The sequence below is a fragment of the Myotis daubentonii genome, chromosome 3 (genome assembly GCF_963259705.1).
Source record: "Myotis daubentonii chromosome 3, mMyoDau2.1, whole genome shotgun sequence".
NCBI classification, from domain to species: domain Eukaryota; kingdom Metazoa; phylum Chordata; class Mammalia; order Chiroptera; family Vespertilionidae; genus Myotis; species Myotis daubentonii.
The window spans coordinates 87115857-87143027 of record NC_081842.1 but is presented as its reverse complement, the minus strand read 5'-3'; the positions used below and the strand labels follow the sequence as shown (position 1 = coordinate 87143027).

The following is a 27171-nucleotide window of genomic DNA, read 5'->3' as shown; positions in this document are numbered from 1 at the left end:
TTACAAACACCCCTCCAGCAGACTACCACAGTTAGCACTCTCTGTTTCCAATGCTAGACTTCCCTGCCATCAGAACCATTCCCCGGGCTAGACACAGGCTCGGAGAGATGTTGAAGGACGCTACTATCCACAGTCAGCTACTGTGACAAAACGATGTAATGAATTTTCCTGGGTGCCCTGTGATGACCTAATATTTTTAGAGTCATACCACATATATTTGTTACATTAATTTTAGGGTGCTGGATCCATTGTCAATCCTACATTGGTCATCACTTTTAAATTTGGCAGGATGAGAAGGCCCTTAGGCTGAGGTTTCATTTCTGGCTACAACACCCAATAGTGGGATAAGCAGCAAAAGCACTTAACCTCATTAAGCCTCAATCATCTCCTCAGGAAGAACGGATAAGACCCGTCTGACAGGATTGTTTTAAGTACAAGTGAAATGTAAGTGCAGTGCTAGACCTGGAGGACATTTGCTTTAAATGGTGTTTATTATATTTCATGGAGGTGAGAACTATTCTCTTCAGGCAGATAGATCTGAGGAAGGTGATGCAAACAGGTAATGTAATCTGCCTGGGATTTCAAAGGCTATGGGGATAAAATGTGACTCAATTTCCCATTCCATTCCTATCATTCACCTCTCCAACCTTACATACAACCCTAAACCCCTAAATTTGCAGATTGTAAAAAGAAAATAAACAAATATCCTGAATAAATTTCTCAAGTCAATCAATAAAATTATAAATAGTAACTTGAAAGGGTGGATGGAATATATAATATATATATATATATATATATCTTGCAAGATTAATGTAAAGTTCTAGGATAATAGAGTCATAACTGAAAAAAAATTTTAATTTTCAAATTTTGAAATTAGCCACATAAATGAATCAAGCTTGTTGCACTTCATTTTTACAACACCATAAATACTACCATCTATTGCTGTGGCACTTACCTATGAAATTGTTCTATATATTTTAAGAAGTTTCATTATACTTTAATTGTGGGGATTGGGGGTTGAGAGTAATGTGGGAAAGATATTTTTGAAATATACATTAGAATATACATATACATTTGAAACCTCATGCTGGCAATTTTTTAAAACATTGTATTCTTATGCAAATGGAACATTTTCCTTTAATAAGAAAATTAATTTTATGTGAAATTCAAATATATAAGCATGCTATTCTACACAATTATGAACATTTATGTCTTTCTAAACAGTTTCAAAATAGATGATGGGTTTAACTTTTGCGAGACACTCATTTGGCTATAGGTTTTGATGATTAAGTAGGCATAATTTTCATGTTTTTGTTGTGAAATCCATTCTTATCCGTTTAAGAAGTGAATTTCAAAATTTCTTGAGTAGAAATCCCTTCCTATCTCAGAGTAAATATTTACCTCTCCAGCCTTACATACAATACCTAAACCCCTAAATTTCCATAAAAATATAAACATAAAAATAAGCAACAAAAAAGACACCCTAGAATTACATTAACTAATTTTTTTGTTACCTTATAAATGGCTCTTAGCCATGAAGTTACTCAAAGCCAATTTTAAATTGCAGACATCTCCTAGTTTGTAATATTTTGTGATTAATGTATGTATGACATTAGTTTTATTTTAAATTCATTCTCTTTATAAAGGTAATATTATCAAATGTTTCAGTTTAATAAATTTCAAAACTAAAAATAGAATAGAAAGCTGAAAGAAGTATATGAAGTATGGGGTGTACATGCAAAAGTTGCAGAGGTATTGCCCCAGGAAAAGAACTGACATTATTTTAAAATAAATGTATCTAAAAACGTTAGATAAGGTCAGGACACACAGCTCTTCCTTAAATGTGGAAGACAACTTAAAAGCTGGCAAAACACAACATCCTTAGGACCAGGGCTGCTTTGGCACTCTCTCTGTGGCACACTGACTTCGGGCATATTTCACTGTTACTGGCACCTGCCTTGCTGACTCTGAGGGAGCAACAACAAACACAATAAAGTCTTGTTGCTAAGCTATCTTTGAGCCATACTAGATTGTGATTGATTCTCTTGTGTGTAATGCCGTGCTGGCATTTTCCTTAGGCTTTTTTCATTGAGCAGTGGACAGAACAGAAGAAGGAAACATTTGATCACTTTGTAAAAACGCTGCACATTGCAGGCAGGGTTTAATGACTGAACGTAGCCACTTCCAGTGCATTGAAATGCCTCTGCCTTGCCTCAAAGCATTGTACCTCTATTCAAATGGCAAAGAATAGAGTTCCTGTAAGATTGTGGAGTGCAGCTCATTTGGGGAATAAACAGTTGCTTTGACCTTGTACCGGCAAATAGACCCCGTCAGGCCTGGAATTGCAAGGCCAGGAAATCATCTGTTTAGTCAGTGCTGGTTCTGGTGATTGGTTTCTGTTTATGGCTGGGAATTGATAATATAGCCCTGTGTATATGAAGCTAAGGTCTGAATACTAAAAGGGTCCTATTTACCAACGGCTTCATTTTTTATGTTAAAGTTAGTTCAAACTGAAATCAGCCTTTTAACCCTTAATTAGGAGCATGTTTTCTCTTAAAAGTCAACCACATTAGTCAACTGGAGACAAAATTCACTTTGCAATTGAAAGGCTGTCTACTTTCTTTCAACAGTAGCCACCATGGCTTACTGAGTGCATTTGTTTTCCTTTCACTATGGTAACTTTACCCATTCTCTGTATCAGCAGAGCTAAAACCCATCAATTACAGCTTCGAGGAAAAGTGTGCTATGTGCTGTGGGACTGAAGCCAAGATTCTATCCTGAAGCTTTTCTATAATTATTATTCATTGTATAGGTAGTGCTCAGAATACTCCCTATTTCATACTTTTTTCTTCTTTATTTTCCAAAGCTGGCCGTTTGTTATTTTACCCCACTTCTGACCCATAGTATTTAGTTCCTGTTTTATTGTTACCACTTCATAAATACAGAATCAGCAGATTCCCAGAATATTTTCAATGCATGTGCTACCAATTGCTATTATTTTGGCTTCCTCCTATTATTCATATTTTTAGTGTTTCTCAATAGAAAGTTAACATCTGGCAAGGGTGTCATAGTTTTGTTCCACTGTAGCCCATCCTGGGCTTTTTCAATAGGTTTGGGGTTTGCTCAATAAATGAGCAAGCATACCTTAACTAACTCAGCAGTTAAAATACAGGAACTAAAAGCTGGGTTAGCAAGGATAAGGCACAGAAAACCTTACTGCAGACCAACAAATGGGACATGCATATTGTTTTCAATTGTATTTTCAATACTGTGCTTCTTTTCCTTGCAAAAATGAAAAAAAATGACGTCATCTTACATTTTTATTAATATCAATTTTATTCACTCCCACAGATTCCCAAACTTCTAACATTCTAATATACTATGTACATTAAAGGAATAGTATAAGTAAATATAATTTTATTATGCTATTGGTTAAGATTAATGATAGGGAATTAGTTGTTTGGCTCTTGATTTACCTTTTAATTCATTCAATTATGAAATAAACATGCTCTTTGAATACATACTTCTCTGATACTGGAAAATATTGAAAAGGTCAAAATTTATCAGTTTTTGTGGAAGTATATTTCTTTTAGGTCAGAAGAGAACCTCATTTCTTTGTCTCATTCTTTCTACATAATTCTATCATCTCAATGGCTAATTATAACCCTAAAAGCAATGATTACGTGAAGATAATTTGTTGTATTTTTTCTATTTAGAAAGTTCTAGGAATCTTATAAATTTTTGTACACAAATATTAACTTTTCTAAGTGTCTAGCCTGAAGAGTTTTAGAAACAACTTAGTCAATACCTGCCATTCAATAAATGAGGAAATTAAAGTCTAGAGAAGACAATTGATTGCAAATTAATCATTCACTTAAAAATGAACCCCATAAGTTCTGGCTGGTTTAGCTCAGTGGGTAGAGTGTTGGCCTGTGGACTGAAGGGTCCCAGTTTCGATTCTGGTCAAGGGCACATGCCTGGGTTGTGGGTTTGATCCCCAGTACACCAAAAGTTGTAGAACATACAAACTGGCTGATGTGATGTCTTAGGACAGCGGTTCTCAACCTGTGGGCCGCGACCCCTTTGGCGGTCAAATGACCCTTTCACAGGGGTCGCCTAAGACCATCCTGCATATCAGATATTTATATCACAATTCATAACAGTAGCAACATTACAGTTATGAAGTAGCAACAAAAATAATTTTATGGTTGGGTCACAACATGAGGAACTGTATTTAAAGGGCCAGAAGGTTGAGAACCACTATTTAGGATCTTTCTAGCTCCTTTAAGCTCTCATTGTGTTTAAACAGTACATCTCAACTGAATCCTCTTTGTCTTTTATGTCATTTAGATATGCTTTCTTCTGTGAGTAAAAGAAAACTTGACCACAGTGACTTCAGCAAACAAGCTGTTATTTTTTGACATTAAGATAAATCTTGAGATAGGTGCCTGCTGGGTCAACAAGTGCAGGGTACACATCCTGCGATTTTTTTGGCCTTTAACTTATTGTCACATGTAAGCCATTAAGTCCATAATCAATTCTGGAATGATGCAGATGTTGTGGCTTCAGTTGCTTTTGGACCACTTTGTGAAGGGGGAGAAAGCTATCCCAAACACCTTCATCCGCTTTCCGTTGTGTCTCTTTGGCCATACGTTGGCCATCCATCACTATCTGCAGTGAAGTCGGCGTTCGGGAGCACTAGGTTGGATGCAATTCTGAACAAATCAGGATCCTATTAGCAAGCAGAAGGCAGAGTTCGGACACTGAGCATGCAACCAACCGTACCCACCACATTCCTCTGCTTAACAGTTTGTCTTTTCATGTCGATCTATTTGTGTATTTAATTATGCTTCGCACAGGCCAGTTCCTTCCATCTTTTCATGATCTTTCTCAGATGAGATTCCTCTGCGTAATCTCTTCCAACAGCTCCATTGGAATGGGGTGCTTGCTCCATGTGGCCTGTGTTAAATGTCTGGTGCTCATTTTCGATTTCAGGGGCCCTTTGGGGATGGACAGAATTAGGGAATTTGTATCTTTAAGTGTACCCAAAAGCCTGAAAAAGAGGAAATGATTTATTGAACTGCATGTGCATGTGCCTACCTATATTGTATTAGTGTCATCTCTAAAATTATTTAGTCATAATTAGGTAAAGTTTAGTTACTAATTTGATTTAACATTCTTAACTTCTAGGTTGATTTTTTGATTAACTAGTTATTAACTGATAGAATTCAAGTTACAATCAGAAATCCTTGGCTGTAGTGGTGTAGCTAAGAAGTATTATATGACTGTCTTTTCTTTAACTATCACATACCATTTATAATAGTAACAAAAGTGATTGACTGTTTAATGAATACCTTTATGCTAAATGTTGTAAAAACCATAACAGCCCCAAATAAAAGCACATAGATAAACTTACCAGCAAACAAAACAACAAAGCAACTTAATCTTGAAAGACTCAGTAATGCCCCCTTGCAAATTTAAAGTCACTTTAATAATGAGCTAAATTGAAACCAGAAGTTAAGTGCATAGTTTGTTTATACTTTGTATCATTTTCTGTGAGGCAGTATAACAGGAGATATAAGTAGAATTTTCTAACCAATGACTACAGACAATGTTCAAAACTTTTTAATCCCAACCGATGTTTGGTTAGGGCAATGAAATTTATTTGATTGGTTCTCAATGTGGCCCCTAAAGTTGTTCAATTTAATGTAACCTCGTCCTAGAGCAACCCTTCTTAATAGAATCTGGAAAACAGCAAGACTGAATTAATGATTGCTATCATTTTAAGTTATTCTAATTGTTTGTTTTGGCAGTGTCTTTCCCGAGAACCTTATTAGGAGGAAGATATACTATTATGGATACCATGGGTTACCTTTCAAAATGCATTTATATAAAAGTTAATATTTGTCCACACAGATATTAGTTAAATGCAAATATCTTGTTATTTGCAATATGAAGTTTATATGAGATAATTCGTCAATTCAATGATAAAGATAATCTATAAGGACTATTCTATATCTAAGTACTTTAGGTAATACAATTTCAGCGTAGCACTGAAATTGAGTTTATAGATTCAAGAAATTACTGACGTCCAAAGATGTTCTGAAGGAAACTTTAAACATTTGGACCTCAAATTCCTTCATCAAAGGAATGTCAAAGAACTTCTCGTTGGGATTTTCACCATGAATTTAGTTCTCAGTGGTTGAGCTTTGACCTATGAACCAGGAGGTCATGGGTTCATTCCCATTCAGGGCACATGCCTCCTTTGCAGGCTCGATTCCCAGTAGGGGGCGTGCAGGAGGCAGCCAATCAATGGTTCTCTCTCATCATTGTTTCTATCTCTTCTTCCTTCTCCCTTCCTCTCTGAAATTAATAAAAAAAATATATTTAAAAAATAAACAAAATAAAAAGCTTTAATCTAATAACAATTCACAAGTATGTCAGTTTAAATAAAAATTGTACCGCCCTATGTTTGAGATATGCGAAAGGAAATATATTTATTTAAATAGAAACTGTACCTCCTTATGTATTTGAGATATAGACAGGGACTATATTTCACTCTTTATTTTAGGTCATTACCATATAATTAATAAGTAATAATATAAGAATGAAGTCTGGGTTTCACGTGCTCACAATGACAGTGCTAACTGTAGTGCAGATCGTGTACACATTGCATCATGTTTTAAAAGGGAATGGCTACATGATGACATGGCTTTGCTTTATTTTCTCCACAAATATTCCAATGCCAAGTAAAGCTGTGAAAACATGAGCTGGAAATTTCATCACACCCTGGTGCCAAAATAATCTAAATCTTGTGGGTGTGTGTTTTTTTCTTTAACATTTGGTGCAAATTCAAATGTATATGTGGAGAAACTACACTGGGCCATGTTATTTGCTTCTGTAAAGGCTGGAAGGAAAATAGAATTTTGATTCAGAGTGAATGCATGCCCTAACATCCTAAACTCTGTTTAACATATTTTTAAAAATGTGTTTTCAAAATAATTACAGAATCTTAAAAGAGTTATTTTGTTTGTAGCTTGTCAGCCCGGTTTCTACAAGGCTGCGGACGGTAACACGAAGTGTGCCAAGTGTCCACCTCACAGTTCCACTCAGGAAGATGGTTCAATGAACTGCAGGTGTGAGAATAATTACTTCCGAGCAGACAAAGACCCTCCATCCATGGCTTGTACCCGTGAGTAGTTTTGCTGCAACCCATGCATCCATGTTTGTTTTATTTTGTTTTTTATTGTGTTATTGTTGTTTTTTTGCTTCTTGTATTTTGGTTTTGTTTGTTTGTTTTTAAGCATTTGGCCCATTTACTTGTGCTACCCATATGCAAATTGAAAGCTTTCTCTGCTTCACTCTCCATGCTTGGCTCACCACAAATGCAACATTTACCACATGAATTGATAAAGGACCTACTGCAACAGGAACCCAAAACTCTCTGTATCTTGTTTTAGATTTTGCTTTTTATTAGACAGGATAGGGGAGATAATAAGCATGGGATTTGTATTTTTGCATTTCGATTCCCTCTTGCTACATGTTGGTCATAGGTCATCAGGAAGAGGAGTAAGATTTATAAAAGTAACACTACAGATTTCATAACTATTCACAAGGGCATTGAGTCTAATGGTAAATACCTTTGTTGGACTTTCTGAATGCATATTCAACCTTGAGTCACATCTCCCTCACCCATAGCTTGGAGAGAACAGTGCTCTTGAATCCATGTCTATAATCACATGGATTCTCTAAGGACAAATTAAAATATGTAATAAAGACAAGATTGTTATTTACCTCTTTCAGTCCCGTTGTAAACTATCTCTTTCCCTTGTAGTAGAATCCAGAAGTGAGGCTCATTAATCTTTGTTGAACTACTTTGCAGGACCTCCATCTGCACCAAGAAATGTTATCTCTAATATAAACGAGACCTCCGTTATCCTGGACTGGAGTTGGCCCCTGGACACAGGAGGCCGGAAAGATGTTACCTTCAACATCATATGTAAAAAATGTGGGTGGAATGTAAAACAGTGTGAGCCATGCAGCCCAAATGTTCGCTTCCTCCCTCGACAGTTTGGACTCACCAACACCACGGTGACAGTGACAGATCTCCTGGCACACACTAACTACACCTTTGAAATCGATGCCATTAACGGGGTGTCAGAGCTGAGCTCACCACCACGACAGTTTGCTGCAGTCAGCATCACAACTAATCAGGCTGGTGAGTACTTTTGCAACTCAGAGTCAATTAAGAGTCTTAACAGAGAGGGGAAGAAGGGGTGGGAAGACAAAGATTTGAAAGGACTTTAGGATTTTCTCTTCTATCACTTTTGGACAGTTATGGTACATTGAATAATTCAATCTTCAAATAAGAATGAATCATATTTGTTAGATTATTTTGAATTAATTTAATCCATGTTTATCCAATTTGGAATCTTTAAATAGTTGGGGCTCTGGAGATGGTACGTGTGGTTCTGACTGAAGCATTTTCATATTTCAAAGAATTTAGACATTGAAATTTAGCTGTGAAAAGATTATGTAGGGTATTTTTAAATTTGAAGTATCTTTACCTTAGTTACAATTATATCAGATTTTTATGTTGTTATTCAGTTATTTTATGATCATCAGAAGATCTGAGTATTTTGCTTAGAAAGTTGTAATTCTCTGATTAATTAAAAATAAGGAAAAACTATTTTATTGAATAGCTACAATTTGCATTTAAAAAATTAAAATATGAAATTTGTGGAGATGCATAGTGAAAAGAGGTCTTGGTGAAGAACATTTAGAAGCACTGATCAAAAAACAAATTTCTTAGGGTAAATTTCACCAACTATTTTCCACTGACAATATATTCCTAATTAAAAAAAAAAAATGCTACATCAAGCCAAGGCAGTAAGCAAAGGCCCTTTGATGTGGAATTGGAAAAAGGAAATAAGCAAACAAATTTCTCATCTTTCTTTGTCTTACATCCACAACATTTCTATTTACCGCTACCACATCTTACTCTTTCAATCACTCATTAAATCTTCTATGTGTTTTCTAGTTCTATGATAATTCGTGTGACATTTTTACAGGTTTTTTTTTTTTAAGAAATTGATGTTCAAAATTATTTATGGGATTTTAGTTGTGAGTCTCTCAAACATACAGACGTGTTATATTTTGCAGAGTATACAGAGACATACCAACGATACTCCTTTGGGATAAGACTCACTTCTTCAATGTAGAAAACTGATAAATGCATATTACAGTTTCCTTTGGAATCAACAAAACTTGTGCAAAGTTAAGCTGAGAGATATTTATATGCATAATTGTTGCTATTAGATATCATAATTAAGAATACATTTCAAAAAGTTCAATGCAAAGATATTATTGTATCATTTATGCACAAATAAACATTGGAGCCAAAAAAGGGGGAAAGGAAGAGACAGCATGCACCCTGAACCGCAGAATTACATATTCTTGAATCATCTCCCGGGTGGGTTAAGCCCTGAGCTGGAAGTCAGGATGGAATGCAAACTCTGCTTCTTTTCTGCATGTGGCTGAAATTTTGGAAGGCCCTCTGCTCTGTAGGGGGACTTGCCCTTGCTCTGGGGACATGTATACTGGATGCCCGAGGAAAAGAGAAAGGAGAGATGACTAAGTTCTCCTTCACCTGGAAGAGGTTGTAGAGCAAACCAATAACCAGTCAGAAAAACTCATCACTTCCATTTCTCTCACTTGGCTGGTTCAGTAAGGTTAAACTACTAAGGACAAGCAATTAATAGGTGTCATCCAAGGTCCAAAATATACAGCATGTCAGCACTTGTTAAAATGTTGTACTACTTCCATATTGGTTAGAAGTAGTTCTAACTACTTCTGCAGATTAGTATAGAAATGCATCTCTTCTGGTTAATTCCTCCAGTACTCCAAGTAGGCTCCTAAACCCAGTATTTCAGGTCTACCCCATAAACACACCCCCATAATCCACCAACTAAAAGTATCCTGGCATAAGAGGGGATTGTAGATCCCTGTCCTGGAACCCCTCCCTCTTGAGGGGTCTATGTCCCTGAAATTCTAGTTGATAAATAAATATTTTGAATATAACCTCTGATACATTCTCAAATGTGTCTCTTTCTGATTCCAAACCCCTCTTGCATTCCTACTTTGCTTCTATTCTCTCTGATGATGAAAATTATACACTTTTAGTGGTTTCATGATGATAAATAAACTGTATTTGTTGCTAAAACATGACTTTTAAAGGAAGTTCACAAATTTATTATTTTAATCTTGCTTCCTGGAATCTGTAATTTCTCCCACTTGAAGCTAGATCCCAGATCAACAAACATAAGTTTTTGCTTTGCTTCAGTTAATGATATTTAAACTTTGAAACTAATAATATTTAAAAATTTGTTACTTAACTTTATTTAACTATCTCCCATGGGGGGTGGGGAAGGGAAGAGTAATGCTATTGGTATGTAGCACATGATTATAGCGTCTCATATGCAAGGAACACAGGAATTTTAAGAAATTATAATTATGTGGCAAATGGCTTTCCCAAATCCTATATTTCATGCTGATTTAGTACCTTGTTTAAAATGGGAGCATCAATTTGTATTATAATTATCTCCTAAGTTAAACAGAAACATAGACAAAATAAGCAAGAACTGCTTATATTCTACCTCATCATCAGCCTCTGGCTTTCGGACAACACATTTATCTAGAACTGAATACTCCCAAGGTATGTACAATGAATGAATATAGGTACAGTGGTGACCAAGTGCAAGCCAAGATATTCAAAATAAGTGGGGTTGATGCGTTGGCCTTCCCAGGTACAAATCACAGTGCAAGACAGAGGTTTAACAGGGATGATATCAGTTACTCTTCCTAAACCAACTCCCTTTTTTTATCACAAATTTATCTACAATATGCACAGCTAGGCATTTGATATTTATTTCTGGGTGTATGTGTTTTTTTGTGTGTGTGCCTGGGGAAGTAGAGGTCTTTGTTCCATCTTCAAACCCCCACAGTTAAGATCCATAAACAAGATTAGAAGCAATGCATTTCTCCAGAGAGTGTTTCTTTGTTTTGCTTTATTTTTGTTTTTGTGAAGGTTAATAGACTTGTAGCCTTGAAAAATGAGCTCCATATTACCAGAAAGATATGCCTGTGACAGATATGATGCCATAAAGTTTAAATTCCTCCTACTCTATCTTTGACATGGCCATGAAGGGGAAATGTGAGTGTGTCCCTTTTAATCTAGTTTGTGAGAGGAGCTTGTTACTATTTCTCTTGATTATATGGCAAAAGCCAAGTGATGAGCACATGACAAGGCACCCTCTACATTGTAGTGGATTATGCTGTAAAGTCTGATGTTAGTTCTCAGCTCTCTGAACTTCTACAACGTATGTCAGTGAGATTAAAAGCGTGGCCTCTACATAAAAATGGTATTTGTGAATCCATCAGTCAAACACATGCAGAAAGAATTGCTGATTGCAAAACAAAAATCTATAAAGTTATAACTTCGTATGAATTTCTACTTCGTGTTTTCTTCCTTGAATGAGTATATTTACCTTTCACTTCTGGAACCAGTCATTCTAGAACATTAGCGGAACATACATCTTTGTTTATTCTCATCATAAAGTCTGCTTTCCCCCCTAATATCTTATAACATATAATGAACTCAGGTTAGAATAGGGACACTCACAGAAAATTTATGAGCATTCCATTTTGAGGTCTACTCCCATTTCCATTTTACAGCTGAAAAAACTGAGATTCAAGAAGCTTCTTCAGCATTTCATCATGAGATCAAACTTTCACTTAAGTCTCCCAACTCCACAACACTTTCCAATTCTATGCTCCTGTGATTCCTGCACGTGGCTACAAAATAAACGCTGCCTTCAAGACAGACAGGAGCTTTGCTGGGAAAATCTACTATAACCTATGCCATCCACAATAAACTTGGCCCTTGCTTCTCAGTCATATATCACAGGATTTCCTAGGGGTATTCTGTAAGAGGTCCTCCTTATTACCTCTCCTCTTCCCTCAACCCAATCTCACTTTTTACTCCTTCATTTTGCAAAGATCATTTTTTTCTCTCTGTGAAGCAAATTTATAGTAAGAAATAGATATTTGCTAGTATATGGCACACAGTTCCTAAAACTCTTGGAATTTCCCAAGTGACCAAAGCAATTAAGGTATATTTTGTCATTCATAACAATCTCTTTCAAACACACCTGAATTAATGTTATTGAAGTGACTGGAAAACCCCTAAGGATAGGGGCTGGTTGTCCTGAAATCAAACCCTGTAATTATAGGATTGAAACTTTCAGCCCCACCTCCTATGCACTTGTGGGAAGGGGGAAGTTAGGGTTCAAGCAACTATGGCCAATGATTCAATCAATCATGCTTAAGCAATGAAGCTTCCTGAAAAGCCCAAAGGAGGGCATTCAGAAATCTTCTAGGTTGGCAAATACACACAGATGCTGGTATGTGATAGGCCTAGAGGAAGCATGGAACTTCTGTTCCCCTTGTCCCATACCTTGTGCCACACATTTCTTCCATCTGTGTCTTCCTGAGCTGTATTATTTTATAATACACTGATAATTTCTTAAGTAAAATGTTTTCTTGAGTTCCCTGAACTGCTCTAGCAAATTAATTGAACCTAGGGAGAAGCTTGTGGAGCTCTCTTTTTTTATTCCTGGTGGGTAAGAAGTATAGATAACAACCTGGACTTGAGATTGGCATCTGAAAGGGGGTCAAGAGAATCAGGTAAACAGTGTCAGAACTGAGTGAATTGTAGTTGTAGGACACCCAGCTGGTTTTGTAGAATCGCTTGGTGTGGAAAAAATCCCCACACACTTGGTGACCATAGTGAAGTGTTCTGTGATGGAGTATTGAAAGGAAGGGGACACAGGAGTGTGTTTTTCCTCTTACATCCTAACTTATTAAGACCATAAAGTTTAAAAGGGAAAAGAAAATGCCATTCCATTCCCCTTCTTTAAATCTAATTTCCCCCCTTCTGCACTCCCTAACTTCCATTGACTTGTGACTCCGTAAAGAAAGTGCTCTCTCCTCACTTTCTAGAATCCTTGCCTTTTATGTCACATAGGTTTTTCTTCATCTAGACTGAAATCACAGCAGAAGCAATAACAGCACCCATTAAGTGTGTGAGTGCATTATAAGTTGTTTGAGTCTTCAAAATGTCATCCTATTTTTCTCCAAATTTGCAATCTAAGATTATTTTTTTAAATAAAGTAATTCTTACTTCCCCTTTTCTTCTCTCATTCATAAGGCAGTTTGGTTTCTGCTCAGCAAGCCCCTTCTGACAACAGTCATAATTTCCTATTTTTGTCTTTATGTTAAATTTCATAAGGATGGGGCCTCATTTGATATTCACATTTGTGTTTCTCAGACTTAGAACAATGCCTTCTAGCACCTTGTAATCACTCAAATGTTTACTGAATGACTGAAAGATTGTCTAATGGAAATTTTCATCATTTGAAAATTAAAATATGTTCTTCCTGAAACCACTTTTTCTCATTTTTTCCCCTCTCTACAACTAAGACCACCATTTCCCCCAGTTTTCCAGATTTTAACATCAGGAATAATGTATGGTTTATCTTCCATTTTTAAGAAGTTCTCACATGCTGCTGATTTTTTAATTATTTTGAATTTCCCTACCTTTTCCTCAACATTTATTGTTAGATTTTTAAATTTCTAGTTATAACATTTATAAATAAATAATGCCATAACTTATAATAAATAGTCTTTTTAAAATTATGTTGATTTTCCAAGATAAAAGAGAGTTGAAACTGAAATATATTCATTTAAATAAAAATATCTTACCACCCAGCATCTTCTTTCCACTGAGATATTTGTAAAAAGATTTAATGGATCAACAAACATATTTAAATGTGTTTTTATTTTTTATTTTCACATAATATATGCCTGAGCCACACATAATTTTACAATCTAAGTATATACTTAAAAAAATCAAATAAACCTATATAAGACATTATGTAATTAAATGGGTAGAAAAGTGGCAGTTAAGGATTTTAAGGAAAACTTTGAAGAGTTTAGATGTACTTTGAGGAATAAAAATAAGTAGATAGGTATGAAGGAAGGAAAGTATAAGTATCACAATATTGGAGCCAAGTTGTTTGGGTCACAGTAAGGCCAGGCTCAGAAGAGAAAACAGATCTTGTTAAGGGGTAAGAATAGTCATGGAAGGCCAAGCAACTTCAATGGTAGATAGTCAGATATTGAATACAGATACACATATTCAGTGGAGGAGTAATCTAAATTAATCTCTGTTTTAAGATTCTTAATCTTGAAAAGAGCAGGAAATGGAGTCCATGAATATAATTCTTATATATAATTTTTAAAGTTAATATTTTACATTTAAAACTGTTTTTTCCTCTATGAAGGTTATCCTGACTCTGATACTTCCCTGGAGTGAATGGAGCTTTCCCTCTTCTTTCCGTTTACCTTATTGGAGTTCTGAATGCATGAGATTTGTTTACTTGTATGAAAATATTGCAAAATTTTGATTTGTTTACATGTATGAAAATGTTGCAAAATAGTACCATATTACATAATGTACAATTCACCCAGATTTTTTTAAAGTTAATATTTTACTACATTTACTTTATCATTCTCTCCCCCATCTTCTTCTCTATCTAGATATTATTTATTCATTAACCACTTGAGGATAAATTGCAGATATTATGCCACTTTTTCTCCTAAATAATGCAGTGTGTATTTCTGAAAACAATCACTCTCTTTTACATAACCTTAATGCATTTATCAACATCAGGACATTAACATTGCTTCATACTATGAGCTCATCTTCAGATATTAGTCAACTTTTATTAGTTATTCCACTAATGTCCCTTTAGCAAAAACAAATTGATATTCTGATTGCCTTCATATTCTATCGGTAATATAGTTCCTATCTATAATAATGAATAAGTTAACCATTAGCTGTGAATTAAGTCAGATACAAAAATATGAAGGGAAAGGGAACCAACCCTTATTGGTAGGACTTTCTAAGGTGCTTGATCTTACTCCAAGAATTTCACAGTTGTCACCCCATTGAAAAATAACTAATAGATACTGCTAATTAAAACAAAGAGAATACATTTTATTTTCATTTAGATTTCCTATTGAAGGATCACTGATTTATTCAAAGAAGGATAGCATTTTAGAGTCTACATGATATAATAAAAACATTCCTTACTCAACTTTAGACTGAATGGTCTCTCTCATACATTGAATTTGATGATCAAAGGCAAATCTTTTTTTTTTTTTCTGGTCAACTATTATCATCCACCAAGTGAAAGTTTTGAACTAGTAACTCAATCATAACTTTTTTCTTTTTTGTTTATTTTTTGTGATTCTGGGACTATAATTCAAAACTTCAGTACTAGTAAAAATTTCATCTATGCTAATAATAGGGTAATATGCAAAATGGTCAGGACGCTTTCATAGTAACAACCTATCAGCGGGCTGAGTGTACAGCAGGTGCAGGTGGACAGGGACTTGAAGTGTCGGGGACAGGGTCAGCAGGAATGCAGAGAGGCCCCTCTGCTGAGGGCCCAGCTGGGGTGTCCACAGGCCTCCCCCAGCTCTGGCCTACCACTTGGGGCAATCCATCGAGGAGCCCCGGGTGGGTGGGCGGGGCCTACCACTTTGGGGCGATGGATCATGGGGCTCTCGCACTGTGACAGGGCACAGGCCAGGCTGGGGGAATCCCCCAACCCACCTTGAGTGCACAAATTTCATGCACTGGGCCACTAGTTAATCAATAATTTTGGGAGGTCCTTTAACAACTCACTTTTTAATAAACAATTTTAGAAGGTATTTTACCTATGATTTTGTGGTCAGTTATTTTACAGAACAAAATAACAGAATCCATTAGTGGAAAAATAGAAATTTTTGATAAATCTTGAATAAACAATACACATTTTTAAAAATAAATCCTAAACTATCAGAGCTCTTTGGTTAAGTTTAGAACACACTCTATATTTTTACATTGATAAAGCAGATATTTCTAAATAATTTTATATTCCTGATTTTAAAATATATTTCTTCTATCCACCTTGTTGTTCTGTTGGGATTTAGAAATAACATAAATATGACAGAGGAATGCCTCCTGTCAAAAACAGCCAGGCAATTTTGCCCATTTCTGAAGAAGGAAATATATATATATATATATATATATATATATATATATATATATATATATATATATATATATATGGCTAATATGCAAAGTGTCCCCTTGGGAATTCGACTGGGAGAACAGGAATTCAATCGCTTGCTATGACATGCGCTGATCACCGGGGGGTGGCACAGAACAAAGGAAGGCCCTGGCCCTGGCCAGCAGCCAGCAGCCAGGGAAAGGAGGCCCTGGCTGGCAGCCAGAAGGCCCCGATTGGTTCTGATCGCCGGCCAGGCCTAGGGACCCTACCCATTCATGAATTTCGTGCACTGTGCCTCTAGTTTAAAAATAAAGGTAGAGCCCTGACCAGCTAAATGGTTAGAGTGTAGCCCAGGGCACTGAAGTGGCCCGGGTTGAATTTCAGGGCCGGGGCAAGTACCTGTGTTGTGGGTTTACTCCTGCTCAGGTCTGGACCTGTGTGGGAAGTAACCAGTCCATGTGTCTCTCACATCGATGTTTATCTCTCTCTCTTCTCCTCCCTACCCTTCTCTTTGCCCTTCCTCTCTCCCTCCTTACCATTCTTTCTGAAAAGCAATGGAAAAAATAATCTCAGGTAAGGATTAACAATAAATAAATAAATAAATAATAAATAAATAAATAAATAAATAAAAATGTGAAGCTGGATCTGCTCTTAAACCATGGACATATATTGGTGTAGTCTCTAAAGAAACATGTGCTGCCATGTAATTATGTTCCCTGGAAGAAAAGTAGATGTCAGAAAAATATATGTGACTAGAGGTCTGGTGCACAAAATTTGTGCACTTGGGGGGGAGGGGTCCCTCAACCCAGCCTGTGCCCTCTTGCAGTCCAGGATTCCCTGGGGATCGGGCCTAAGCTGGCACTCAGACATCCCTCTCGCAGTCTGGGGCTCTCACAGTCCAGGACCCCTCACTCCTTACTGCCCGCCTGCTGCGGAGGTGGGGGAGGCTCATGCCAGCTTAGTTGCACTCGTCAGCCATGAGCCTGGCTTCTGGATGAGCGGAGTTGGGTGGTAGGAGTGTCGCTCAACCAGAAGCTGGGCTCACTGCTCCTTAGCGCTGGCCCCACCCCCCACCCACTGGTGGGGGTGTGATCTGGGGCCGGGCTGGCCAGGGGAGGGGCCGTGGGAGGGTTGAGTTTCTGTGGTCGTGCCCCATACTGTCTCTGAGGAGGCTCTGGGGCTGTTCTGCCCTCTGCCTCCCCCGCACCTTTGCGAAAAGGGCGATGCAGGGACCAGGCCATGCAACGGCCTCTCCCACTGCCTCTGCAGAAGGAGCAGTGCCAGGACAGGCGGCAGGGTGGGCCCAGTCCCAGCACTGCCTCTCCCATGACCTCTGCGCAAGGGGCAGCACCGGGACCAGAACCAGGCCATGCAGCCTCCTCTCCCACTGCCTCTGCGGACGGGGAGCTCCAAGACCAACATGGTTGCCGTGGTAGCACAGACTCGCTGACCCCACCCCCTGCCCACTGGTCATTCCAGAAGGTTGTCCAGAAGGATGTCCGGAAGGTCGTTCGGCTGTCTGGTCTAATTAGCATATTATGCTTTTATTATTATAGATTCTTTCTCCGAATGTGAAGGAAGATGTTTGGTCGCATGAGTGTAGCAAATCAGAATGTTAACACATAATGAAAATCAATTGTGAAACAATAGAGATAAGACTCTAGTAATGTACTCAGATGACTTTTCCCCTTCTTTTACTTTTGTGACTAATTAATCCTAAGAATTAAAGTCAACATTTTATTTCTCTCAACAAACAAGTAAGGTCTGAATCAGGCCCAGAGATTTCATGTGGCTACACATATTTTCCTGGTGCATTTTACTTGTGTAGTAATTTAGCTTCTCCTCTCTTGATTTGTAATCGAGGCAGATACCTGTGCATCTGGGACTATCACTCTGTAGTGACATGTCATAGTGTGCCTGAAGCATTCCACATCGTTTAACACATTAATGATGCCTTTCAGCCATCACACTGTGGTGTGCAGCCATAGTACATATGCACAGTATGAGCAATAAGCTGAACACAAGCAGAACCATCCATTGTCCTGACAGTTATTCAGAACCTTTACAGGGGCTTAAAGCCACAACTGTATGGAACACCAGCAAATAGGGACAGTTTGGAGGCTTACAGGATCTACTGAATTACTGCCGCAACTTAATTTCTTTTTTTTTTTTTTTTGAAGATTTAAAAAAAATTTTTTTAAACAAAAAAACAAATGACTCACAATCGCAGGAAAGGCTGGGAAAGGAAGGAACGAACCTAAGTCGCATGGCAAAGGCTCTTAGGTGCCCCATCCAGTGTAGTGTTGTTAATAAATGGATTTCTGCCCCAGCCGGTTTGGCTCAGTGGGTAGAGCATCAGCCTGTGGACTGAAGGGTCCTAGGTGATTCCAGTCCAGGAAACATGTCCAGGTTTCAGGTTCGGTCCCCAGTGTGTGCAGGAGGCAGCTGATCGCAACTTAATTTCTTACCTTTCAAACCACTACCATTAATGGAGCAGACATGTGCCCAATGGATATGGTAACTCTTTTACTGCTGGCTTCTCCTAAAGGGTAGTCATGACATCCTGAGCTAGGGGAGGAAATATGGTGTTAACTAAAGCACCTACAGATTAAGAAAGAAATAGCCACTTAATGCTAACTTGTGCCATCTTCACTGCATCTTTCAAGAGCAAAAGATACGTATTTGACAAAAATATTTTGTATTCTCATTTTTCCCCAACAGAAAAATGTTAGTATCAAACACGGTAAATATAAAAACTTATCTTTATCTATATAACTTATTTTTAAATGTGTCTCATTCCTTTAGAGTTAAGTTAAATATAAGTCCTTGGAGAATAGCAATATGTACAAATAATTGTGACATTAAACAAATGCAAATATTTAGAAAGAAAATATTCTCTCTCCTCAGAAACAAAAATCTTACTACTACAGTTCAGGCTATTTTATGATAAACTGTTTACATCATATTATAGTATCTCCAAAAGTATAATCTCACTGTTAATAACTGTGATATAGCCCAGAATTCTGATTCTTTAATCTTGTAAATATAGCACCATGCCTAAATTGAAAAAGGGCACCCCTTTCTCAAAGGGCTTTATTGTCACCTGCCATAAAAAGTTGCAATAGTATACAAATTAAAAGAACTGTGAGGACCCTAAAATTCTATAATATTCACACCAAGCCAAAGGATGCCAAAGCTCAAAGATGAGAAGCTCATATTTCTACACTGCTTCATCAGTTAATAGTTGCTGACCTAAGTCATCTTGATAAGATTAGCATTGACCTAATGTCTATTGCATTATTATCTCACTTAATGCTTAAACAACTTTAAACAACTATAAGTGGTTAATCCTCTTGTCCATGAATACATAACTCAAAAATTCCTGGCCTTTACTATTAGAATATTCTTCTTCGTATGGCTCAGGAAGGAGAAGGTTTGCATAAAATATATGTGAGATTGAATAAGTAAATCTATAAAGATGACTACAATCTATAATAATAAGTGTTAATATGCTAATTAGACCGGACAGACAAATAACCTTCCGGACCTCCTTCCGGACATCCTTCTGGATGAAGCCAGGGCTTCGAGGGCTGAGCCCCTTGCATGAATTTCATGCATCAGGCCTCTAGTAAGATGCTGGCTGCCTAAAACACAGATTGTATGGCTTTTTTAAAATCAAAATTTCACATGATTTGAGCAATATTCATATGTACTTGAAATCTCAGTTGCTTTATTAGGAAGTTATTTATCCAATCCTTAAACTTCTAAAGTAGCTTTGAAAAAGTATATTTAATCACTGTTAATTTAAAAGTATTTATCTTGACAATTTGTTAGTATCCACTATAACTGGTTTTCATTTTCATTCCAATCGCAAAGAAAATAATTACAATGAATCAATAGAAAGAAAATCTGTCTCTGGTCACAATTTTGTCCAAGACATAGCTTTAAAAGGGAGTCTGTATGTTAGAACAGGAAGTTCTGGAACGTGTGTCAAGGAGGTAAGAGGAGGTGTCAAAAGTCCAGTTAGAAAATCCAGGTGTTGCCACTTAATATTTGTAACTATTTTTTTTCTGTTTTTCCAAACTGTTTTCTTTTATTGTTTAAAGTATTACATATGTCACATTTTCTTCGATTGGTCCCCACACCACCACTCCCACCCTCCAGGACAAGCATGCACTGCTCCAGTGTCCTTGTCCATTGGTTTTGCTAATATGCATGCATACAAGTCCTTCAGTTGATCTCTTACCGCTGCTCCACCACCTTCTCTCTGAGGTTGGATGGTTTGTTCAGTGTTTCTCTGTCTCTGAATCTATTTTTGTTCATCACTTTATGTTGTTCATTATATCCCACATGTGAGTGATATCATGTGATATTTTCTTTCTCTGATTGGCTTATTTTGCTTAGCATAATCCTCTCCAGGTCCATCCATGCTGTTACAAATGGTAGGAGTTCCTTCCTTTTTACAGCAGCATAGTATTCCATTGTGTAGATGTACCATTGTTTTCTAATCCACTCATCTGCTGATGGGCATATAGGTTGTTTCCAAATCTTAGCTATTGTAAATTGCGCTGCTATGAACATAGGGGTGCATATATCCTTCCTGATTGGTGTTTCTGGTTTCTTGGGATATAGTCCTAGAAGTGGCATCACTGGGTCAAATGGGCGTTCCATTTTTAAAGTTTTGAGGAAACTCCATACTGTCTTCCACAGTGGCTGCACCAGTCTGCATTGCCACCAGCAGTGCAAGAGGGTTCGTTCCTTTTTCTCCACATTCCCACCAGCACTTGTCCTTTGTTGATCATAGCCATTCTGACATGTGAGATGGTAGTTCAATGTTGTTTGGATTTGCATCTCTCAGATGATTAGTGACTTTGAGCATGTTTACATATGTTTCTTGGCCTTCTGTATGTCTATTAGGTCCTTTGCCCACTTTTTGATTGGATCATTTAACTTCCTTTTGTTAAGTTGTATGAGTTCTCTGTTAATTTTGGAGATTAAACCCTCATCTGAAATAGCATTGGCAAATATGTTCTCCCATGCAGTGGGCTTTCTTGTTTTGTTGATGGTTTCTTTTGCTGTGCAGAAACTTTTTATTTGGATGTAGTCCCATTTGTTTATTTACTCCTTTGTCTCCCTTGCCCTAGGAGCTGTGTCGGTAAAGATATTGCTATGACATATATCTGCCATTTTGTTGACTATAGAGTCTTGTAGGATTTTTTTGGTTTCCTGTCTTACATTTAAGTCCTTTAGCCATTTTGAGTTTATTTTTGTGTACGGCGTAAGTTGGTGATCTAGTTTCATTTTTTTTTTTGCATGTATCTGACCAATTTTCCCAGAACCATTTATTGAAGAGACTGTTTTGACTCCATTGTATGCTCTTGCCTCCTTTATCAAATATTAACTGAGCATAATGGCTTGGGTCGATTTCTGGGTTCTCTGTTCTGTTCCATTGGTCTATATGTCTGTTCTTGTGCCAGTAGCAGGAAGTTTTGAGAGCCGTGGCTTGGTAATATAGATTGATATCAGGTATTGTGATCCCTCCAACTTTGTCATTCTTTCTAAGGATTGCTGAAGCTATTAGGGGTCTTTTTTTATTCCAGATGAATTTTTGGAGAGTTTGTTCTAGATCTTCGAAATATGCCATTGGTATTTTAATGAGGATTGCATTAAACTTATAGATTGCTTTGGGTAGTATGGACATTTTAATGATGTTGATTCTACCAATCCACGAACATGGTATATTCTTCCATTTATGTCTTCATCTCTTTTTTCAATGTCCTATAGTTTTCTGAGTACAAGTCTTTTACCTCATTAGTTAAGTTTTCCCAGGTATCTTAATTTTTTTTGGTGCAATGGTAAATGGGATTTTTTGTTTGTTTGTTTGTTTTTTGTTTTTAATTTCTCTTACTGTGAGTTCATTATTGGTGTTTAAAAAAGCCATAGGTTTCTGGGTGTTAATTTTGTGTCCTGCTACATTGCTGAATTCATTTATTAATTCTAGTAGTTTTTTGATGAAGTCTTTAGGGTTTTCTATGTACAATATATCATCTGTGAATAATGACAGTTTTACTTCTTTTTTTTCCCCCAATTTGGATGCCTTTAATTTCTTCTTCTTATCTGATCCCTATGACTAGCACTTCCAGTACTATGTTGAACAGGAGTGGTAAAAGTAGGCATCCTTGTATTGTTCTTGTTCTTAGGGGAAATGGTTTTAGTTTTTGCCCATTGAGTATGTTGTTAGCTGTAGGTTTGTTATATAAGGCTTTTATTTTGTTGAGGTATGATCCCTCTATTCCCACTTTGCTGAGAGTTTTTATCAAGAAAGTGTAGTGGATTTTGTCAAATGCTTTTTCTGCATGGATTGATATGATTATGTAATTTTTATTTCTCAGTTTGTTTATGTAATGTATCACATTTCTTGATTTGTGGATATTGTACCATCCTTGCATCCCCAGAATAAATCCCACTTGGTCATGCTGTATGATCTTTCTCATGTAATACTGGATCTGATTTGCTAGATTTTGTTGAGGATTTTAGTATCTATGTTCATCAGGGATATTGGCCTGTAGTTCTCTTTCTTTGTGATGAATTTATCTGGTTTTGGAAGTAGGGTAATGATGACTTCATAGAAAGAGCTTGGAAGTGTGCCTTCATCTTGAATTTTTTGGAATAGTCTGAGGAGGATAGGTTTCAGTTCTTCTTTGAGTATTTGGTAGAGCTCCACTGTAAAGCCATCTGGACAAGGGCTTTTGTTTGCTGGAAGATTTTTGATTACTGCTTCAATTTCTTCGGTAGTTATCAGCCTATTCTGTTTTTTTTTAATTATTACTATTACTCCTGATTGAGTTTTAGAAGCTTGTATTTTTCTAAGAATATGTCCATTTTGTCTAAGTTGTCCAGTTTTTTGGAGTAGAGTTGTTCATAGTAATTTTTCCACAATCTTTTGTATTTCTGTTGTGTCTGTTTTTACTTCACCACTTTCATTTCTGGTTTTGTTTATTTTGGTCCTCTCTCTTTGTTTCTTGGTAACCCTGGCTAGATCTTCATCAATCTTGTTCATCTTTTCAAAGAACAAGCTCTTAGTTTTATTGATATTTTGTATTTTTTAAATCTCTATGTCATTTATTTCTGCTCTGATCTTTATTTTCCTTCCTTCTGCTTACTCTGAGCTTTACTTATCACTCTGTTTCTAATTCTTTGAGTTGTAGGGTTAGATAATTAATTACCATTTTTTCTTGTTTTAGGGTAGGCCTGTGGAGCTATGAACTTCTATCTCAGAACTACTTTCACTATGTCCGATAGATTTCATTGTCATTTGTTACCAGATTGCTTTTCATTTCTTCTTTGATCTCGCTGGTAACCCAATCATTATTTAATAGCTTGCTATTTAGCCTCCTAGTTGTTTGAATTTTTGTGGTTGTTTTATTGTAGTTTATTTCTAATTTAATGCCATTGTGATCTGACAAGATGCTTGATATGATTTCTATCTTCTTAAATTTGAAGAGACTTTGCCTGTCTCCAAATATGTGGTCTAGCTTTGAAAATGTCCTGTGTGCACTTGAGGAGAATGTATATTCTTAGCTTTGGGGTGAAATGTTCTGACGATTTCAATTAAGTCCATCTGATCTAGTGAGTCATTTAGAGTTGCTCTTTCTTTGCTGATTTTTTGTTTAGAGGATTTATCCAGGGGTGTCAATGGGGTATTAAAGTCCCATACTGTGACTGTATTGCTATTGATCTCTCCCTTGATATCTTCCAGAAGTTTTTTTTATCTATTTGTGGGCTTCTGTATTGGGTGCATATATATATTTACCAGAGTTATATCCTCTTGTTGAATTGATCCCTTTAGTAATATGAAGTGGGCTTCCTTATATCATGTTATGGCCTTCACTTTGAGGTCTAATTTTTCAGATAAAAGGATTGCTACCCCAGCTGTTTCTGTTTTCTGTTGTTTTTTTTATATTTCCATTCACCTGGAAATGTATTTTTTTTATCCTTTCACTGTCAGTCTGCGTGACTCATTCGTTCTGACGTTGGTCTCTTGTAGACAGCAGATATATGGGTCATGTTTTCTTTTTTTAAATATATTTTTTATTGATTTTTTACAGAGAGGAAGGGAGAGAGATAGAGAGCCAGAAACATCGATGAGAGAGAAACATCGATCAGCCGCCTCCTGCACATCTCCCACTGGGGACGTGCCCGCAACCCAGGTACATGCCCCTGACCAGAATCAAACCTGGGACCTTTCAGTCCACAGGCTGACACTCTATCCACTGAGCCAAACCGGTCTCGGCTGGGTCATGTTTTCTTATCCATACAGCTACCCTATGTCTTTGATTGGAGCATTTAATCCATTTACATTTAAGGTTATTGATAGGTACTTGTTTGTTGCCATTTTTATTCTTTATGCCTGTGTTCCTTCTTCCTTTCCTAATTCTTCTTTTTACAACAGTCCCTTTATCATTTCTTGCATTGGAGGATTGGTGGTAATAAGCTCCCTTAGCCATTCTTTTTGTTTATGAAGCTCCTTATTTCACCTTCAATTTTGAATCATAGCTTTGCCTGGATAGAGTATTCTTTGATTCATTCCCTTGCTTTACATGTCATCACATATTTCATTTAATTCCCTTCTGGCCTGATGTGTTTCTGTTGAGAAATCAGTTGCTAGTCTAATGGGAAATCCCTTATCGGTAACTTTCTGTCTCTCTCTGGCAGCCTTTAAGATTCTTACTTTGTTGTTGGTGTTTGCCAATTTAATTAGGATAAGTCTTGGTGTTGGTCTTCTTGGGTTCATCTTCTTTGGGACTCTGTGTGCTTCTTAAACTTGTGTGAATTTTTTTTCTCAATATCAGGAAAATTTTCTGTCATTATTTATTTAAACAGGTTTTCTATTCCTCGTTCAGTGTTCTCTCCTTCTGGAACCCCTATTATGAGGATGTTGTTTCATTTCCTATTGTCCCAAAGCTCCCTCAGGCTCTACGCCTGCTTTTTCATTTTTTTTTCCAGTTGCTGTTCTTTCTTAGGTGTTCTTTCCTATCTTGTCTCCTAGCTTGCTGATTTGGTCCTCAGCTTCTTCTCATCTACTGTTGATGCTTTCTGTTGTGTTTTTTATTGCAACTATGTTATTCTTCATTTCCTCCTGGTTCTTCTTCATTTCCTCTTGATTCTTACACGTGTTGTCGAATTTGTCATCCATTCTTTTCAGCATCCTTATGGTCATTGCTCTGAATTCTTTCTCTGACAAATTGCTTGCTTCCATATTGTTTACTTCCATTTCTGGTGATCCTTCTTTCCGTTCATTTGTGGGCTGTTTCTTTGTCTCCCCATTTTTGCTCCTCTCAGGGTGTATGGTTATGTGGATCACTCTCTACCACATTAAATGAAAGGCACAAAATACAACTTGATAAGACATGACACAGAGGGAACAAAACACGAATGTATTCATGATACCAATAACCCCAATAAAGGAGACCACCAGAGAAAAGAGAATTAGGGGACAGAAAAGATGACAAAAATGATTTTGAGAAGATAAAAAAAGGTAAGAGAGAAAAGAAAAAGAAGAAAAAAGAAGGGGAAAAGAATATTCGTATATGGGAATAAAACTCCTCAAAACAAATAAATCAAAAATTGCAAACAAGAAATACCCAGAAAAAAATGGGGGGACTGAATTGAAGAGGCAGAGCTTAAAGTAAATTAAATTAAATTAAATTAAAGTAAAGTAAAGTAAAGGACTTGAAAGTATAGAGAAGGGCCACGGTTCAGTATAGAGAAGATAGAAAGAGAATGAGTGGATAAGAAGAAAAGTAAAAAACAAAATAATCAATAAATAAAATAATGTCCCCTTTCTTTGATCTACCTATCTATATATTCATCTATTTTTGGAAAAGGAGAATAGAGTAGAGAACAAATAGGCTTGAGTTTTGTGAGTAAACTAATTAAGCAATCAAGAGAAGAAGAGAGCAAGTGCAGAGAGGAAAAACAAAAGCATAAAAAAAATTGGCTAGTATAGTGAAGAAAAAGTAAAGGGTGCATGGAATTGGAGCAGGGGTGAGGAAATTAGATATATGAGTAAGCCAACAGAGACTACTATAATAGTAATGCATCAATAAAGCACATAAAGATCGATTTCTAACAAAGAGTAAAAAGAAAGGAAAGAAAAATTAAAGCAGGAACAGAACAGAAAAAGGATGAAAAGGGGAGAAATGAGGAACAAAAGCTTGGCAAAAAGGAAAAAAAAATGAGATAAAGTAAAATAATGATAAAAATAGAATGTAGAACACTAATCCAAAAAAAAGTTAAAAAATAATAATATAATAATAAAATAAAGTAAAGAATTTTTTTTTCTTTTCTTTCTTAAGTAAAAGATAAAAATTTTAAAAAGTGAAGTAGTGAAATGTGGTTCATTTCAGCTGAGTTGTAATGTCCCATGGGGGCTGGTTTAAGACCCCTCTCTACTGTTCCGTCTGCCATTTCTCAGTTTCCTGTTAGGCAGTCAGCACCATGTTGAAGTTCCCAGCAATCCACCATTTCTCTGGGTCTGTCTCCACAGGTTTGGTTTTAGGCAGGTGGGGTCAATCTGCTCGCTTTGTCTGCCTGCCTGCTTTCTGTCCTATTTACACAGCGTCTATTTCTGACACAGGCTCTTGGTGGTGGTGTTGCTGTATTAGTTTCCAGAACCAAATGGCCCCTCAATACAATCTCTGAGGGCTCCCTGGGGGTATTCAGAACCCTTGTTTTCCTGCAGAGCTCGAGGCTGGGTGTAGCTGCACTGCGAGGAGGGGCTGGCTCTTCAGGAAAAAAATGACTATTTAGGTTTGGAGGGATCTGACTGTCCTAGAGCTGGATTCCTGGTCACCTCTCCCTGTTTTGCTCCCCAGCTTCCACAAAACCACCTCTACATGCAGTGCAGCCTCGGTGAGTGCTTGTAATGGAAAGATTCTATGTTCTGGGTTTAGCGAGTAAAAGCAAGGAAATTATAAAGGCAGAGCAACCA

The 27171-nt window shown here is 36.9% G+C and overlaps 1 protein-coding gene across 1 annotated transcript in view; it reads left to right on the top strand.

The window, feature by feature from the left end:
- Positions 1 to 27171, top strand: part of EPHA3 (EPH receptor A3) — a 373137-nt gene that overhangs the window by 224228 nt on the left and 121738 nt on the right. Inside the window, exons 4-5 of the mRNA XM_059688051.1 lie at positions 7037 to 7192; positions 7883 to 8218. Of these exons, the coding sequence (XP_059544034.1) occupies positions 7037 to 7192; positions 7883 to 8218 (492 nt within the window). The remainder of the gene's footprint in view (positions 1 to 7036; positions 7193 to 7882; positions 8219 to 27171) is intronic.